General features: G+C 28.2%; 2 protein-coding genes across 6 annotated transcripts in view; both read right to left on the bottom strand.

The window, feature by feature from the left end:
• LOC107436715 (DNA-binding protein RFX2) overlaps positions 1–820 on the bottom strand; it is a 33,199-nt gene extending 32,379 nt beyond the window's left edge. Inside the window, exon 1 of one of the 2 annotated variants that reach the window (XM_043043661.2) lies at positions 139–820. Coding sequence is in view for 1 of the 2 variants with exons in the window: in XM_043043657.2 (XP_042899591.1) it covers positions 139–192 (54 nt within the window). In the remaining variant the exon portion in view is untranslated. The remainder of the gene's footprint in view (positions 1–138) is intronic. The other variant, XM_043043657.2, reaches the window with a different exon arrangement.
• A 2,204-nt stretch (positions 821–3,024) lies between these two features.
• Positions 3,025–18,957, bottom strand: part of LOC107438509 (U3 small nucleolar RNA-associated protein 6 homolog) — a 32,872-nt gene continuing 16,939 nt past the window's right edge. For all 4 annotated transcript variants that reach the window (XM_043043672.2, XM_043043670.2, XM_043043681.2 and 1 more), the window contains 10 exons: positions 18,630–18,742; positions 16,680–16,751; positions 15,688–15,761; positions 15,367–15,444; positions 12,034–12,216; positions 8,758–8,835; positions 8,480–8,586; positions 7,461–7,527; positions 6,480–6,552; positions 3,025–3,621 (listed from right to left, as the gene is read on the bottom strand). In XM_043043672.2, coding sequence (XP_042899606.1) covers positions 3,437–3,621; positions 6,480–6,552; positions 7,461–7,527; positions 8,480–8,586; positions 8,758–8,835; positions 12,034–12,216; positions 15,367–15,444; positions 15,688–15,761; positions 16,680–16,751; positions 18,630–18,742 — 1,030 coding nt within the window. In that variant the 3' untranslated portion in view covers positions 3,025–3,436. The remainder of the gene's footprint in view (positions 3,622–6,479; positions 6,553–7,460; positions 7,528–8,479; positions 8,587–8,757; positions 8,836–12,033; positions 12,217–15,366; positions 15,445–15,687; positions 15,762–16,679; positions 16,752–18,629; positions 18,743–18,957) is intronic.

The raw sequence follows: 18,957 nt of genomic DNA, 5'->3' as shown, positions 1-18,957 counted from the left end.
TTCTTTTAAAAGTAACGATACATTTAAGTTATTAATTTTAACATATGATAAAGTAACTACAGAAGAGTAATACTCCATATCTGCCAGATGAAGATAGAGAACTTTAAATAAACAAATGAAAAAATTTGCGATTTTTACCTCGGAAGCAAACTTCGATTTCAAGTCTTCAGCTGATATTAAACATTTTAGCATCACACTAATAAATATACAAACATCGCAACTATTACATCACAAACAAATAAATAAGATATCAGAACAACACCAAAAACCACAAATTATGGCGTTTAAAGAGGTGGCTTGTTGCCAGATTCAAAATCAAACTTTTGTGAAAAGATAGAATAAAATTCCAAACAAAGTAAGCTAAAAGAAACAAATTCATTTCGCATTCAATTTAACGATAAATTCACCATTCTCACTGTATGTAAAAAATATTCGTTTGTGAATTCAGAGATGCGAACAACAATCTGATTGGCAAGTTTTTCATGGGTAAATATATTTCACAAATCAGGTTCTCATTCGTATACACAAATGTATGCAGTGAGGACAACTCTTATTAAACTAAAATGTTTCAAATTTCTAAAAATTATTTAGGCCCATCGTCAATTGAATACTCCAAACAGAGGGATTGCTAATAGCCCGTTGGGTCCAGATAAGTATCAGTTGAGTGCTTTACGCTGATATTTTAGTAAAAAAAAAATTCCCCCAGTGCATTGATCGCAAGGCGCAAGAATTTCAGTAGATCACCGAAGTCAAGGTGAAAGACCACTTTGATCAGCATACGCAGGGACCAAGGGTGCGCGGTATCGATCCTCTTTAAACTGTTTTATCTTAAGAGTTATTGATTGCGCGCAGCTCATCAGGCTACCAATGCGAGTGAACCATTCCGTCTGCAGATTATCAAAATTGTGATAACATGTCTTCAGATCATCTTCAGGATTACTTCCCAGATTGTCAGCAATAGTCATAGCTCATTGTCCAGCTTTAATGCGACGTATATAAAGTATATGTTAAATTACGTAATTTTAACCCACTGACGGTTCTTTACGTAAAAGTCGTTTTTTAACCTGCAGTCTTCACCGCATAGCAAAACCGGTTTCTCCATGTTATTAGGTAGGAGTATAGTGTATTGGGGGAGAAACATTCTCCTAATCTTGCCTTTTTACTAAACCGCCAGTGGGTTAAATGCTAAAATCCGAATAAAATCAATTGAATAGTTATCGAGAAACAATAATAAAAAGCCGTATCACTCTAGTTGCAGCGTTATCTCCAAATTTTAGGACATCTTTGAAAATTATGTAGATAAGTATACGCACGGTATGAAAATTTTTGCCCTTATATTAATTTTTTTTTCATAAATTAAATAATAATGCAAGTTTATTTTATGCATGAAAATATCCTTGGGGAACGCGTTTAGCTATTGGCGTCACTGAATGATATGTAGTAAAAGAATTGGAAACGCAAATTGTAAAAATAACACTTTGAGGCTCAACTGTTAAAATTTAGATCTGATGAGAATATAAGGACCTATCATCTAATTTTGTTATCATTTAATATTTAAGCAATATTAATGGCCCTTACAAGTGAGAGTTTTCGCATTCAAGCACCCAGCTTAAATGTTTTCTAAAAATACTTAAAAAATGTTATTTTCTAATCTCAATTTATATGTTTTTTTTCCCTTTCTTCTTTTTGTGCTGGGCCTATTTTATTTAATATTACTGCCTTATTTACTATTGTATCTATATGGTAAATTAGAAAAACTTTTCAAATTTTTAAAGCTAAGAATTGATTTACAAATATTGGTTTCTATAATTAGTAAGAACAATTATCCACACAAAGCCCCGAGAGAAAATGGTACCCCCCCCCCCNCCCCCCCCCCCCCATGGCTTTGTTCCTTTCAAACCAGTGTTGAAGCTTGCAATATATAACATTCCTTTTGGATAAAAAGTGATTCCATTTTTTTAATATTTATTTCGCAAATTGGTTGAAATACCAGAGTTGCAACAAAGTAAGAAAAATTGATAAAAGCAAGCAAAGTTTACGCAACATTCTTTTTTCTACAGATACTGTTCTGGGAATACAGTTTTCAGTAACTCATTCTAGAAATTTCTGAAAGAAGTTACTTGGAAAATAAAAATAGCAAAAAAAAAACCCATCAAGAACATATTGTTTTACATTCCCTTTTATAAGAAATAAAGCTTAGTCCCCTAAAAAACCGAAATTATATTCTCACAAGTTAAAAAAGAAGTATTGCACTAAATTCTAAACAATTTTTAGTTAATTAAATGGTTACTACTTCATTTATAAAAATCCTAATTGCATTGAGGGAATAAAAATTAGGATTATAAATTTTCTATTAAGCAATTATCTATAAAGAAAAATTCAAATTTAAAGGGTAGGGTAGATTAAATATTACAGGTATTTTTATTTGCAATGAAATTACTTTTTCTAACAAATAAAAATTTTAATGTCTGAGATTTAAGTTATAAAAAATATTATAATTAGGATATTCAATGCATATCATGTTAAAGCAGACAATGTACTCAGGTGATTTTTTCCAATTTTAAGTGCTAAATACTTTGGAAAAACACAATTACATGAAATTTCCCCCCCTCTAATATAGGCAAAGATCTTCAAACTTTAATCACTTAATTAAGTACATAAGTCTTTTTAAAGTCAGAAAATATTAATAATTTAGATTTTTATTCTTGTATTTTTTTAGAACGTTGCAGAGCGGACAGACATCAAGAACTGGTACTTTAATAAAATTAAGATTTGATCTTAATTTTAATTAAAGGCGAAATCTATATATCCAGATCCTGAATGTGCATATTTTAGAGTAGGATTCTATAATTATAAATTAACCTTCGGCATACGGTGTTTTTCAAAAGTTTGTCATTCTGGTTGGCTTGTTCTATCAGTCATAAAACCTTCCTTTTTCTGGCCGCCCACCCCCGGGGTATTCAGAAATATTGGTTCACTGTCGCTAACAGTTCTTGCAACAAAAACATAGGTCCGAAACTCGAGCCGAGTGACCCAGATGAGCCACCACTTGTGACGTTTATTAAATCAAAGAAATTTAAACACAAACAAGCCAGAAAATACTGGAAACAGTTTCAGTTGTACCAGTAATACGCATAAGATTAGGGGTCGTGACTACCAAATACATGACATTAAAATTTTTGCTATTGAAAATAGCAGTACAATTTTATAAAAATAGATGCTAAAGGAAAGGACAAATTTGATTTATACAAACAATGCATGCTATTATAATTAAATTAAAAATATAAACTGCAAAATGTAATGTGCAAATGAGAAATAGACAAGACATTAATTTTTTTTTTTATTATCATTCATTTCTAAACATGAAAGAAATTTATGTACATAGGATAATTATGTACACAGTACAAATGATATTTACAATCTGCATGACAATGTATTATGCCTCAATCTCTATATCGTTGCATGAGTGGCTTCCAGACATAAATTCAGTTAAACGTGTTTGAAAATCTCCTACATATTCAGGTTGCAGCATCTTTTTAGCTCTCCAAAGAACAGTAGCATAGTTTGCAGAATTTCCATCTTTATGTTCTAGTTCTAACTTCATGTAGTCTAACCATATATCTGAAATTACAAACAAAACATAATTTTTTTCAAAAAACATCATAAAAAATAGCGATTTTAGAAAATTTTAATTGCTGACTACAAAAATAGATCAATAAAAAATTAGTCAAAGTATTTATTGGAGGAGAGTAAGTTTCTTTACTTTAGTATTGATACCAATTTATGCATACAAACACATTTTGTTTTCGGCAATAATAACACTTATAACCTTTATTTTAAGAGAAAATACATTAAAATAGTCAATCCTAATTCCATAATGAAAATGCATTAAGCATCTAGGAACTCATACTTCACATTTTTCCCAGGCATTCTATAGAATGCCAAATGAGAAGCTGGCAAAGTAGGGAATGAATACATCTCCAATTCGTTTAGAATGCAATACAATTTAAAATGCCATGTTGCGACATCGTGTATATCATGCTGCAACAAGAAAGTTGACTTCATGTCGTACTTTTTATATAAAAAAATTTTGTTTCCCTTAATAAAAAAGACATACATTTTGCTTTGCACACTTTCAATTTTATTTTACCTATTTTGAATACATTTTTTAATCTCTTTTTTTTTTCAGAATAACATTTGTATTTTTGTGGAATGCACATTATTTATATAATAGCCATCAGAACCTTTTTTCATACTTTGCCTAAATAACATCTGTCATTCTATAGAATGCTTTGGTATCATATACAATGGTGTGGTGAAAGTATATAATAATACTCAGATTTCATACTTTTTCTAAAAACGCCTGTACAATGTCCAGGCACTGTGAAGAATGCTGGTATTTCATATTTTAGCCAGTAATATATACACCAATACTTTCAGGACATTTAAAATGTTTGGACTTTGCTTCCATATCATTTGTAGATCTATGTTTAAGAGTGATATGGTGATTTTTGGTAAACTGTCTAATTAAATGGTTTTCAAAATCTATATGTTTTGTTCGATAAAGGTATAAGAGGTTTTCCAACAGTTTTAGAAGATCAAAAATATCACCAAATATATTAATATTACAAAATTGATTTAAAGTTTACTTCTTTAACAGTTTTTGCCAGTATAGAATTTGCAACATGTTTTGAAAATATAGTAGGTGAAGGCTTAAACTGGAATAATTTTAAGTATCATATTACATCGTTTCTTTTCCCTGATGCAGGTGTTTGATTAGTCCTTGATTGTTCAACTATAACTCCTTTTTTTGCTTTGAAATTTTTTGTTTTGTCCATTAATTGATAGAATAATTATGAATGCACACATTAAATAGATAGATGCAATGCAAAGGTAGAGAATCCATATTTTTAATATATGCAGAATTTCAGAAGCTCTGGATAGAACAACACAATAAAAAAATTGAGAATATGAGTAAAGAAGTATGAGGAATTTTAGTAATTTTATTACTTATCAAAGCACTGTAATGTTTAATCCTTTATTTACACATTATTATTGAAAAACTAATAGTAGTTTTTAATCATCCCTTCCCTCTTAATAGTCAATTTTTCAATAGCGATGATTCCTTAATAGGGTTTAATACCCTAATTTTTTTCACTCGATTAGATATGTATAACGGCAGCTGCTTTATTTTATTACGAAAAGAGAATTTGATTTATTTTCTGTCACAAGTTTAACATATTTGTATAAAATTATAAACTATTTGATAAGCTACATAAATAAACTATCTATGTCTTACTAGTTTTTTACAGAAGCAATTTTATTATAACAAATATTTGCAAAACTATTTATCAATTCATACAAAAACAAATAATCATATAAATCAAATGACACACATGCATATACATCATAAAAATACAGTTGTCTCATATTAAGGTCAAGCTATTTTGGAGACTTTAGCCAATAAGAAAAAAGTCTGTCATGTGATCAATACCCCAAAAAACTAATCAGATGTTTGTGTGTAACCAACACTGAATTCAACTAATAACAGCATTAATTTGATGTTGCGTTTTGTCACTACAACTCAATTTCCCTCGATCTTCGTTTGCAAAGCAAATAAAAAATAATTGTGTAGCAATTATTGGGGTTTGGCGAGCATCAGCGAGCAGGAGGCAGATCCCTCTAGTATATATATACAGTGAAACCTCCAAGAAAGATCACCTCTATGTAGCAACTTCCCTTATCTACAACTACTTTTGGGAGGAATGGAATTTCTTCCATAAACTTTGTGATGAAGAAAACCTTTAGGAGAGACCACCGAAACCTCTCGCAGGTACCGGGCTAACCTCTGTACCGAATATTCTAGTAAGGAAACAGGAGAAAAAAAAATATCAAGACAAAAAGTATTAACAAAACAAATAAATAGGTAAAATTGCATTCAAAATATTTGCGCGAGGTTCTTATTTAGAGTTGAAAGTTAAATAAGAAAAAAAGTTATTAAAAGAAACTAAGCATCACAAACTTCCTCTCATTTTTTAAAGCTAACTAATTTTTATAATATAAAATTAAATGCAAACCTAAAAACAAAAATATAAAATTACTCATTTATTCAAAATAATTATATCATTAATAATTGGTAAATAGGTTTTTACTTATAATTATATCAATAGAAATCATTTTCATTGACGCTAAATTTATTCCTCGATCCGGTTTTCATTATTCCAACACAAGTGGCATTTCCGCAAGGAAATGACATTGACTAAAATGAAAATCGTTTACAGAAAATCATGTACCTTTGATAACATTTTGAAGTCAATGTGGGTAACCCCTAAGAACGAACAACCTCCATTAACGATCATTTTTACTCTGGAATAGAGAGTGGTCACTCCTGGGAAGTTTTACTGAATATATATATAGAACAAATACAACAGAGTTAAAAAAAAAAATTCAAATAATTTATGTAGTATAAAATTCTTTACCAATATTTGTGGCGCCGAATTCTTGAATGCCATCTTCATAATATTGTCTTAACAAATCAATAGAGGAGTTCATCTATGATAGAAAAATAAATAAATAAAAATTACAAATTTGAAATAATGTTAACTAATTTCTGTCCTCATGATTAAAAATAAATAAATCATTTGTTTGTAATTTACAGAAATGTGTATGCAAATTGAAAGAAGTGATTACTGACTATAATTCTTTCGTTGGTAATAATTTTTCTAAATTAATGAAAAGAACTATAACAGAATTCAGAACTCGAAATATAATAATTAAAAAAAATGTAAAAATATTTTATTCATCATTTAAACTTAACCATTTTTACTGCACTCTACAAGACTAGTTTGATTATAAATTACATCATTCAGATCCTTAATTTCCAAATACATCTTTCATATGAATTTTAATTTTAATAAAAAAATAAAAATGGAGAGAAAAAAAGGACAATGTGATGCTAGATAATGTTTTCATTACAAATAAAAGCTTACTTAACATTTAATTGTTTGTTTACAAATTGAAAGAATAGAGGGGTAGAATCTCCTCTCTCTAGTGTTTAAACTGATAGAACTTTTAGCTTTTATTTTCAAGATATTTTTTAATAAAATAGAGATTTTTTTCATGTACTGGTTTAAGGATAATGGACCAGGGAAAACTAGTTATTATTTCCCCGCAAAGAACAATACTTATGCATTAATTCAACTGTCTTAGGTTCATTTATTACAATAGTAAGAAATTATTGAAATTGAATTCACAAATTCAAACAATATTATGTAATCAATCAAAAGTTGTAATTATCTGTACTTGGAAAAAAAGTGGTAACTTTGCTACACTAAAGGCAAATCTACAAAGATGTATATGTAGTAAGAAAGGGAAACAAGACACACTAGAATCAGCAGGCATATATTACTTTTTACAATAAAAAATATAATAGCAATAGTAAAAATTGTATCATAACTTACTTGTCCATTTTCAATCAATATCATTTTTTTGACAATATGATGAGATATAGGTCCCAACTTTTTAAACCTTTAAAATTACAAAATGAAGAACTTCAATAAAGGAAATGACATGTCAGAATAATCAGCAGTTTTATTTTATTACATGAAAGATAATAGTTAATAAAAGAATACTGAATACCAGAAGTCAAACATATTTCCAAATACAAAACATAGCTAACAGTCAACTTAATACAGCGTCACAAATTGATTTTCCCTAGTCACATAATTTAGGGCAAAAATGCCGTGACCGGAAATTGAAGCCTTTAATGATTTTAATTAATTTAATCCCTTTTCTTAATTCCATATTTTCCAAATTTCAGAACTCAAAAATTTGTAATTTTTAGCTATTTTAAGAAGTGAACGGTAACTACTTTTGTTAGCATGTTTAGGTCTGATAGAAAATATTGATTGTTGGTCCAGTGAACATTTTATTTTAAGGCATTGAAACACTGATCCCACTAGACTTTGGAAAATATGGGGACAGGGGATTTCAAAATTTCCCGAGTTTTTGTTAATAGTAATAAAAATGTCAATTTCAGACACAGATAAAAAGAATTTTTTTATGATTAGAAAAAAAAATGCATTTTGTAATTGATTCAATAATAATTTGACGAAGAGCTAAAACCAAATTAATTGTGAGAATTATTTTAACTTTGAAAAAAATACTTTATCTTCAATGAACATTGTGAAAATATAGTCAAAATTATTATAAAATAACTTTAACCCAGATGAACAGTTTGTTATCGCTTTAAATAAAAAAAGAAGACCACAATAAAATCAGGAAACTTGGTAGTTATATGAGCACAATGATCTTATCTAACATATAAAGTACAATAAGATTTAAGTTTCCCTTAATTATTAAATTCTAAATTAAATCAATCATTGAATGCGAAAACAATAAGATTAATAAAGAAAGATCAAAACAATTTACTATTAACTAAACAACAGCCAATTTTAGTCAATAAATTTAATCTAATTACTTTTTATATAATTTCCTAGTTGCCTCAATACCAGATTGGATTGCTGTAGCTTCTAAGTACATTTCCTTAAGTGGAACAGAGATTTCTTTAGGTTTTTTAATTCCAGTCTAAAAAAGAAAAAGAAATTTTAAAAATTTTCAATAAAGAAATTGAAATATTATAACTTTAATAATAATAATAAAAAAAACAGAACTTAACATAAGAGTAAATTAAACATAAAATTTTAAATATAAATATGCACATAAAATATTATACATAAAATTAAAATACTTATTTACCTCAAAAAATTCAATCAACTTTTCTGGATCTAAAGCAGATAACCATTCAACTCCTAACTTCCATAAAATGACTGAGTCCTAAGTATAAAAAAATCATGATAAAATTGTTATTTTAAACAAATTAATTTTAACTGTTTGAACTAATAAGCTTCAAGACAGATTAAAACTTTTAGTAAAAAATTTTTTTTTAATGCATAACATAAATCTGTACTGTTAATGCATTTTTTGTTCAGAAAATACATATAAACTGAGAAACATGTTAAAATAAAGATTTTTAAAAATAACGGTATTGCTTATCTTTTGCTTTAATAGCAACATGAAAGGAAGAAGCAAAATTCAGTAGATTTCATAAAATAATAGTTAGAATATTTATGCAAACTATTGCGCAATGTATAAAATACTATTCACTATGGGAATTGTAAGTATTTTTAACAATCAATTAAAGAAAATAAAATAGAAAAAATGATGACTATAGAATATATATATACAGTCGAACCCCGCTATAGTGAACCGTCTGCGGACTCAGTAATGTGTCCACTNGGGGTTCGACTGTACTTATATACATTATTAATCTAATATTTTCTAGAACTGATAAATATTAAAAGGGTTTTTCTTTATTTATAATGTTTATTATGTACTTAAATCTAAACTTTGCTACAAATATTAAATTAATTTCATAATAATTCCAAATACATATTTTAAAAAATATTTAATTTTCTAAAAGTCTTAATAAAATTTGAATTTTTTTTCAAAATGGAAAAAGTTTTAAACTAATTGAAATGAAGTGCACTTAATTAAAAGTACTAAGTAGCTATTTAAAATCACAAGTAAATTAAAAGTTGAGAGAAAAATATGTTTTGATAGAGATTTTTTTCAAAAACTTGCCCAATTTTAAGGAATATTTTAAAATACAGTTGAACCTTGATCAATCGTTCATACATCATGCATTGTTTTATTTTAACTATCGCATTACAAATGCTATTTTTATATTGCTAATAATATCTGTTTAAATCATTTTTGAAATGAGAAGATTCCTGGATTTTTCAGAAATTCTACCAGATTCCTTTATAATATTAAAAAGTTGTGATTGCCTTGTTACGATCACTGGTTACCCATTGTTCAAATGTTTTTTTCTTTTGGGAATGACTCCATTAAATGCCACAACATTTCAAATCATGGGTAGCAAAAATTGTCTCTAATTATACGTTAATAATAGAAAGAATATAAAAATACTTTAAATTATTATTATGTAAATACATTAAAATGCCTGCTAGTGAAAATAAGAACAGCAGCGGTCGCCATAGCAACGCAGGCGCACTGTTTACTATTACTCTTGAACACAGTTGAAAAGTGTGTGGGTGCCATCAAATCCAAACCAAGATTCATTCTGCCAATGGGCAACATTGAAGTTAATTTATTTTGAGAACAAAAACAGTAACTCTTAATACAATTCATGAAAAAAACGTGAATTTGTTACAGCTTTTGTATAAAGCCTTAAATAACAGATTTTGCATATATGGATCAGTCGATAAAAATGTTTAAACTTGTGGTGTTGTCGGTTTAAGAATTAGTTGCAGAATCCGAAGAAATGCAAAGTGATATCGATGAAAATCAAGATAAACACAAGCAAACATTTGTGGAAAGCGTGAATCCTTTAAAACAATGAAAAACTTTTTCTATTCACACGAGCTTTCAAAGAATGAACAGCAAAGTGTCACAAATATCAAAAATTTATTGTTTGCTATGAGGACAAAGAGAATCAAAATTTCCAATAAATCAATATATTTATAATCTTAGGGTAAATGAATAAATATATTTATTTATCCTTCTTTTGCATCATAAATATTTTCAAAGAAGTAACATTACATATTTTTTTCAACTAAAATTTTTTTTATAGGTAATGTAAATTTATTAACTTTCTAGTCATTATTTGATATTTCAAGTTGAGACACATTTATCATTTCCCCCTATGTTTGTAATGAATGATCCCCTGAGAAACGATCAATCGAGGTTTATCATTATAACAAGAGAAATTGACTAAATCCAATAGAGCTGAAAGCTATGCTGTTGGTATCAGGTATTTTTTGTATAAACTAAAAAAGGTCAGTAGACTGAGGTTACAATGTGTTATATAGGTAAATGTACAATAAATAAATAAATATGCAGAAACAAAGCCATATTCAAGGATAAAAAGACAGGGACAATTGTCCAAGGTTTATGAGTTTTGAGGGAAAGGCCAGTAAAACCTGTAAGCCTTGAGTATCATTTTTGCAAGCTGCATGCGACACTTTTCATGAAAGTTGAAGTTTTCTTACATACTTCTTTATGAATCAAATAAAAATATGCATCCAAAAAAAGTTTATCCTCTTGAACAGATGAGCTTAGTAGTAAAATACTTTATATGACATTTCGTAAAAATTGAAATTTCAAAGGATAAGTTTTATTTTAGCTCCATACAGCAATATTTTTTTTTCCAAACTTTTAAATTTTGTAGATCTTAGTGAATGCAGTACAAAATGATAAATGACAGTCTGAGTGGTTCTCAGAGTGGAAGAAAGTTCCAAGTGCATTGGGCAACATAACAAACAAATCAAAAGCAGCTTAAAATGTCTAGAATATTAACTTTAAGAAACAGTTTAAATAAATAAAAGGATTTTATAGATATCACCAATTGGAAACTTGTGAATAAGAAATAAATGCATGAAATAATCTTTATTTTTATTATCAACATATAATCTTTAAAGGTAATTTACTCAAATTCCTTAAAATGTCACTCAGAGAACAAGAAAACAAAAGTGCAATACAAAAATAAATAACGCAAAATGTTGTGCAAAAAAGAAATGGATATAATAGAAACAAAATTTAAAAATAATAAATAGATCAAATAATGCCAAAAATAGAGCTGATTGATAAATAAGGTTATTATGGTCTAAACTGTAAAATTGTGTAAAAATTTCTTCTTTTTTTAAAGGCAAATTCACCAAAAAGTTTTAAATTTAGGCTTTAACTATAAAGCTGTATAAAATAATGGTACAAAGCTATATATAAAATAATGCGGATTTTTGAACATTTAAGCACGATTTCTAGACAATATTTTGTTTCATCAAAACTTTGCAAGATTATTTTGTCTACAGTTGACAATGTATGTAAACATTTATAAATAAAATCTATTGTAATAACAGAACACTGATAACACACTATTAAACATCTCATACATCACTAACCGAATCAATCTCAACACGTCATAGAACTGAATTCTACTTTACTAAAATATACCTTTTCAGGCACTGTGTTCAGAGCTTCAAGTAGATACTTATATATTTGCTTAGTTGGGTGCAATAGTTGAATATGAAAAGTTAGTGTTTTGAACCATAAATCAACTGTGTTAAATTTGCGAGCAGCTTCCAGAGAAATAGATAGTCCTTCGCCTTCATCACCTCTTTCAAAAAGAAGCTCGATCTATAACAAACGAAATAAATAAATTAAATACAAGGTGTAGCAATTAATTTCTAGGACTGATTAAAAAACTACAGAAAATAATATGCGAGTTACATAAGATTTTATATATTTCACTATTACCTCTACCTCAGCTGTAAAAGTTTCTAAAACAAGTTTTAAGCTCAACAATAAGTTGTCACCTAGAATGATCTTCAATTACATTAGTATAGGAGAAAATTAGGAAATTTTACTACAGCCGATTAGCTGCAGCATTTCTAATAGTGAGCACTTTTTAAAACACATAGCTATTTTTTCAAAATTTAAGTTTGGAACAATGAAAAATGTAAGGTGTAATAATATAAGGCATTTTATTCGAAGCATTTCTCAAAATATGATTAACATTACAACAAGGTTCATTCAGGGAGCAAAGTCAAATCTTTAAACAAAAAAATAAGCACATTTTCAGTACTTTTTCAGCACTCAAAAAACATTTTTAAGCACTATGTACATTAAGAATATGCAAAGTAATTTTCAATAACTTTACATGATCATGATAAAATACCTAGTTTCTGACAAAGAACTTATCCCTTATATAAAATGAACTAACTTATTATAAAATGATCGAGAGATTTTTTTGTTCGATTTCAGAGGGTGGAAAATGAAGCATAAAATTGAGCAGAGTTGCACATGAGAGTGCAATAATCTCACCAAACACAGCTCACTATACGCACATGCAAACTCACAAGTATTTCACCAAACCTGTAAAATGATTGGAGCTTTCATACGCTATAGACTGATGGTACGCCGAAATGAATTATGAAAACACTGAACAATAGAAAAATGTTAAAAGCCCGCTTTTGCATAATATGCGGCGAATATCGAAATGGTAACGAAAAAAAAATCTCCTTTTTGAGAAGGAAAAATTAAGTACTTTTTAAAAACACCCAATGAAAAAAGCACCTTTAAGGGCTTTTAAAAAACGAAAATCGGAAATAAGCACTTTTTAAAAATGCTATGCACCATGTTTATTTCTAAAAAAAAGAAAGTCATAATTTTCAGAATGTTCATATGTACAGTGAAAGACCACCAGGAAAGACCACCTCTATTTAGGACCACTTTTGGGAGGTACAGAATTTTTCCTTATAGAGTTTGTGTTGAAGAAAACCTTTATGAGAGAGCATCAAAACTTCTCCCAGTGACCAGGCAAACCTCTGCACCAAATGCGATAAAGGACAAATAAGGAAAGACGAAAAAATATCAACAAAAGAAATCAGTAGATAAAAATATATTCAAAATATTTGTGTGAGGCTCTTATTTAGAGAGCTCTCTTTGACGATCTCTGAAGGAGATCTACAAATTCATGTTGCAGTCAGAGTGCACTAAAGATGATGCTATAAATAATATATTTTAAGAGTTGAAAGTTAAATTAGAAAAAAAAAATTCAAAAACTAAGCAGGCAAACAAACCTCTCTTATTTTTTAAAGATAAAAAATTAAATGCAAACCTTGAAAAAAAAAATGTTTATTAATTTAAAATAATTCTATCATTCATAATTGAAAAATTTGTTTTTGCACATAATTATATCAGTAGCTATCATTTTTATCAACGCTAAATTTTATAAATCTATCGTGTTTTTATGACGTCAACACAAGTGGCGTTTCTGCACCAAGAAAATGACACTGACTAAGTTTAAAATCATTTGCAAAAAATCTTTAATAATATTTTAAAGCCAATGGAGGTAATTTCTAAGAATGACCAACCTCCATTAATGACCATTTTACTGTAGAACAGAGAGTGGTCACTCCCAAGAAGTTTCACTGCATTAAAAAAAAAAAACTAATAAATTTCACGTGACCTTTTCCATGAATTGGTAACTTCAAAACACATTAAATAGTAAAGTAAATCACATTAAATGGTTATGTAATTCACANATTATGAAAACACTGAACAATAGAAAAATGTTAAAAGCCCGCTTTTGCATAATATGCGGCAAATATCGAAATGGTAACGAAAAAAAATCTCATTTTTGAGAAGGGAAAATTAAGTACTTTTTAAAAACACCCAATGAAAAAAGCACCTTTAAGGGCTTTTAAATAGCGAAAATCGAAAATAAGCCCCTTTAAGCACTTTTTAAAAACGCTATGCACCATGTTCATTTGTAAAAAAAAGAAACAGTTATAATTTTCAGAATGTTCATATGTACAGTGAAACCTCCAGGAAACACCACCTCTATTTACGACCACTTTTGGGAGGTACAGAATTTTTCCTATAGACTTCGTGTTGAAGAAAACCTTTATGAGAGAGCATCAAAACCTCTCCCAGCGACCAGGCAAACCTCTCCACCAAATGCGATAAAGGACAAATAAGGAAACAAATATTAAAACAAAAAATATTAACAAAAGAAATCAGTAGATAAAAATAAATTTAAAATATTTGTGCGAGGCTCTTATTTAGAGAGCTCTCTTTGACGATCTCTGAAGGAGATCTACAAATTCATGTTGCAGTCAGTGTGCACTAAAGATGATGCTATAAATAATATATTTTAAGAGTTGAAAGTTAAATTAGAAAAAAAAAATTCAAAAACTAAGCAGGCAAACAAACCTCTCTTATTTTTTAAAGATAAAAAATTAAATGCAAACCTTGAAAAAAAAAATGTTTATTAATTTAAAATAATTCTATCATTCATAATTGAAAAATTTGTTTTTGCACATAATTATATCAGTAGCTATCATTTTTATCAACGCTAAATTTTATAAATCTATCGTGTTTTTATGACGTCAACACAAGTGGCGTTTCTGCACCAAGAAAATGACACTGACTAAGTTTAAAATCATTTGCAAAAAATCTTTAATAATATTTTAAAGCCAATGGAGGTAATTTCTAAGAATGACCAACCTCCATTAATGACCATTTTACTGTAGAACAGAGAGTGGTCACTCCCAAGAAGTTTCACTGCATTAAAAAAAAAAAACTAATAAATTTCACGTGACCTTTTCCATGAATTGGTAACTTCAAAACACATTAAATAGTAAAGTAAATCACATTAAATGGTTATGTAACTCACATAATATTTTCAAGAGTTATTAAATCAATCTTTAAAATTAAGAGCTGCATTTTGAATTAAAAATGGCATGATTTAATTATTTATTAACAATATAATAAATTACATACCCATTCTGAGTAGTAAATTGCTGATAATTGTTCATAAGAAGCTGCTCTTTCCATAATTTTAACAACTTTATCTTGAAGCTGAAAACAAAATGTTTCAATTGGGAATAAAGAACAATTTTAACAAATATACATGCAAAATTTCATTCAGATTTTTTCCCTCTGCTTAAGATGCATAACTAAATTGATATCTAAGTATGTATCAAAGCAGTGGAATGTATTTTTTAAGCATTTACTTCATTTTCAGCAATGAACAGTCATAGTGGATTTGAAGTAATAACATTTATATGGAAATACACAGGAGCAGAAAACTATATAACTTACTAAACTTCTTCTATTTTCCTTTGAAGACTTGATCAAGTTTAAAACAAAATCAATATATAGATTCCACATTTTTTCTGAAAATAGAAAAATAAAATGAATCATTCAGAAAGATAAATTTTTTTTATTTCCATATATTTAGTTTATGGAAATTTTACTGGCAGGGTTCCCATTCAATTCCAAAAATAAAAATGACTGCTTTAAGTTTTCCAAGAAAATGTCAACAATACTCCAAATTGCATTCTAGCTAATCTCTGTATTTTATTGTAAACATACATTTTTCAAATAAAAAGCACTGAAACTTTGTTTTTAATAGAAAATATGTCAACTATGCATTACATTTTGTAAGAAGCATATAGCCAAATGTATTAATTTTAATTACATAAGTACTAAAGGTCAAACATGTAGATTTTATAATACACAAGGAAACAAACTATAGATAAAAGTTACAACTTAATTTGTATAAGATGCTGAACTAACTTAATAACTCAATGTTACATACTTCAGTAATCCAGTTTTCTGGCCATTATATACATATTTTGCTTGTTATTAAGAACTAAAATTAATAAATACAGAAAGCTTAGTCTTTACAAACAATTATTGCCAACAAAGTTAGCTATATTATATTGCATAAATAGGTATATGAAAGGGGAAAAAAATTGATGCAAGTAATTGTTAAACTAAGAAGTTGTAATATTTTGTAATAATATTCATAAGCCTAAGAAAATTTAACCTGTGTTGCAATAAAATTTTAGCATGAATAGACTAATTTTTTTTAAAGACCACATTGGTTACTTATTGTTACTATGAATTTCAGGATTCCACTTATAGATTAAAGACATATTTGCAAAATTTTTATAGAACTTTTACAATTAAAACTAAGAATTTATAATGATTTCATTATAATATTATAAATCATTTGCATATATGCATTGACTGCAGCAGTCATAAATATTTATTATTCAAAACAAAATACTTAGTTATCATAAAAATACCTGTAGAGAGAGTTTTGACAGCCTCTTCATATTTTGAAAAGATTTCCTCGTTTATTCTTGATAATGTAACTTCTAGGAACAAAAATATAAAATAAGTAACAAATCAAATAAAATATATAATAAACAATATTAAATATATAAACTCTAATTTGAAATAATATAAACAAAATTAGGTTTTATAAGAAATGTATCATACAGTAGAATTTCAATTAAATTTATAATCATCTGAATTTTCTATTAGGCAGATCACTACAGTTCGTTACACAACTTTAAGACAAAGATACCTAGATAAGTCCTGGTCCTGACGAATTTAAATCGTAGTTCTACAGTACATCAGACCACTATTTACATAGTTGGAAATCAGCACACAAAAGATTGAATTTTCTTACATTTTAATTTCAAAAAGTCTTTAAGACTTCCAATCAATAAATATGCAGAAAAAGAAAAAAAATTATTTTAAATTTTGACCAAAAGAAGAATGCCAAAGAATTTAGTTGTCTCTTTAATTTTTAAAACATTATTAGAAATATAAGACTTTCAAATCATTTTAAAAAGATTTAAAAAATAAAACAAGTATAAATACCATATATAAGCAGATAATTTTTAGAAAAATTACAAAAACTAGTGGGGGAGGTCAACATTGTATACACGAACTCTAAAAAAATCTAGATTGACATCAACAAAAATACTTTACCTTTTGTTGACGAAAGGTCCATGCTTCTTTTACCCAATATGCAACCATTACTAGATTTACTACTGTTACTTCAAGAAGAATATTTTTATTTTCAAGGGTAGCATGCCTTATTATTTTCTTTTAAGGTTTCTTTTATGTACGAATTTTGAATTTCAGGTGAATGCATCTGCACAAGCAATATTAGTCATAGAATGTATGATTGAAACACAAGCAGTAAAAAGTTAAAAGTTAGTTCCTTCCTGTCACATTGAAAAAATTAACACAAGAAAGGGGAAAATATGCATCAGAAGATGTTATTTACAGAAATATGATTGATGTACAAAGAAATTGCTTAAACGAAAAATATATAATTGATGTTGCTAGGATCACTGATATTGTCAGTGATGTTAGGGAAATGCCTGGTGTTTTCACAGCTGTACTGTTGGCCCTTCAAGTAAATTGAACCGGCAGGAAGATATTGCGAGCAGAGTGCCTGGCTGACAGTAGATTAGCTGCATGGTCAATAAAAACAATCTTTAGCTTGAATTTTATTCGACTATTTCAAACAAGTAATAAAGTCCCAATAAAAGTAATAAGATCTGCCTTTATTGAGTAGAAAAATAAGCCTAAATTATATCCAAGAAAAACATTCACAAAAATGAAAGATACATAACCTCAGTGCATCAGCACTTTCTAGAAAAGGGGGACATTAAAAGGCGAAGATAAAAACACACATGTGTTAGTTGAGTTAAATTCTCTCGGAGTAAGAATGATGTCACGGGAGAAAGAAAAACCTCTGAGGAGAAAAAGCAAACATGTAGAAAGGATACTCCGTTTTTTATTTTTTTTTACAACATATACATCACTCCCTACGCCAATGTGATGCCAGCTTTGCAGCTGGTGGAACATCTTTGAACAACTCCTAAAACAATTTGTCGTACATCAATTACATCTTTTTCTTTTGAGCAATTCCTTTGTACGTCAACTATATTCCCACAAATAAAAAGTTTTCTGAAGCACCTTTTCCCATTCTTGAGTTAGTTCTTTAAACATGACAGTGAAAAGCTATCTATTAACTTCTTACTTATTAACTTCTCACTTGCTTCTTCCATCAAACAATTTATGAAAAATATTGCTAGCATAGATGTGATCTATCACCCAGTAGAGTTTTCCATCTTTCTCACACTCACCCTGCATATTCTTATACATACCTTAAATACATTCAAACATAGTGAAAAAATTATGCAAATCAAAATATATTCCAAACAAGCAATTACTTTTCTTTATCCCCTGTTCTTTGCCTTTCTTTATTTTGTCCTCTATGTGCAGTAAAGGTTGTTTTGCAAGAGCATCTAATGTTTCTTCTTTATCTGGAAACTTTTCTAAGACTCTGAAAATGAAACAAATCACTCACAGATCGTAACAAGGCAAGAAATAAACAATTTTATGAATTCAACTATCCTATAATAGTGTACTTATAAGTTAACAATGTAGATACCGAATTGGGGAGAAACAGGAATTTAAAATCGTATAACATTGGACTTAGTTAACTTTTAAGTGCTTCCAGCATTGAAACAGATCAGTATTTTCCTATTTTTACCGTAT

This window comes from Parasteatoda tepidariorum, chromosome 8, assembly GCF_043381705.1.
Source record: "Parasteatoda tepidariorum isolate YZ-2023 chromosome 8, CAS_Ptep_4.0, whole genome shotgun sequence".
Taxonomy (NCBI): Eukaryota; Metazoa; Arthropoda; class Arachnida; order Araneae; family Theridiidae; genus Parasteatoda; species Parasteatoda tepidariorum.
The sequence above is the reverse complement of the archived record's forward strand: the minus strand, read 5'-3'. Positions and strand labels throughout refer to the sequence as shown.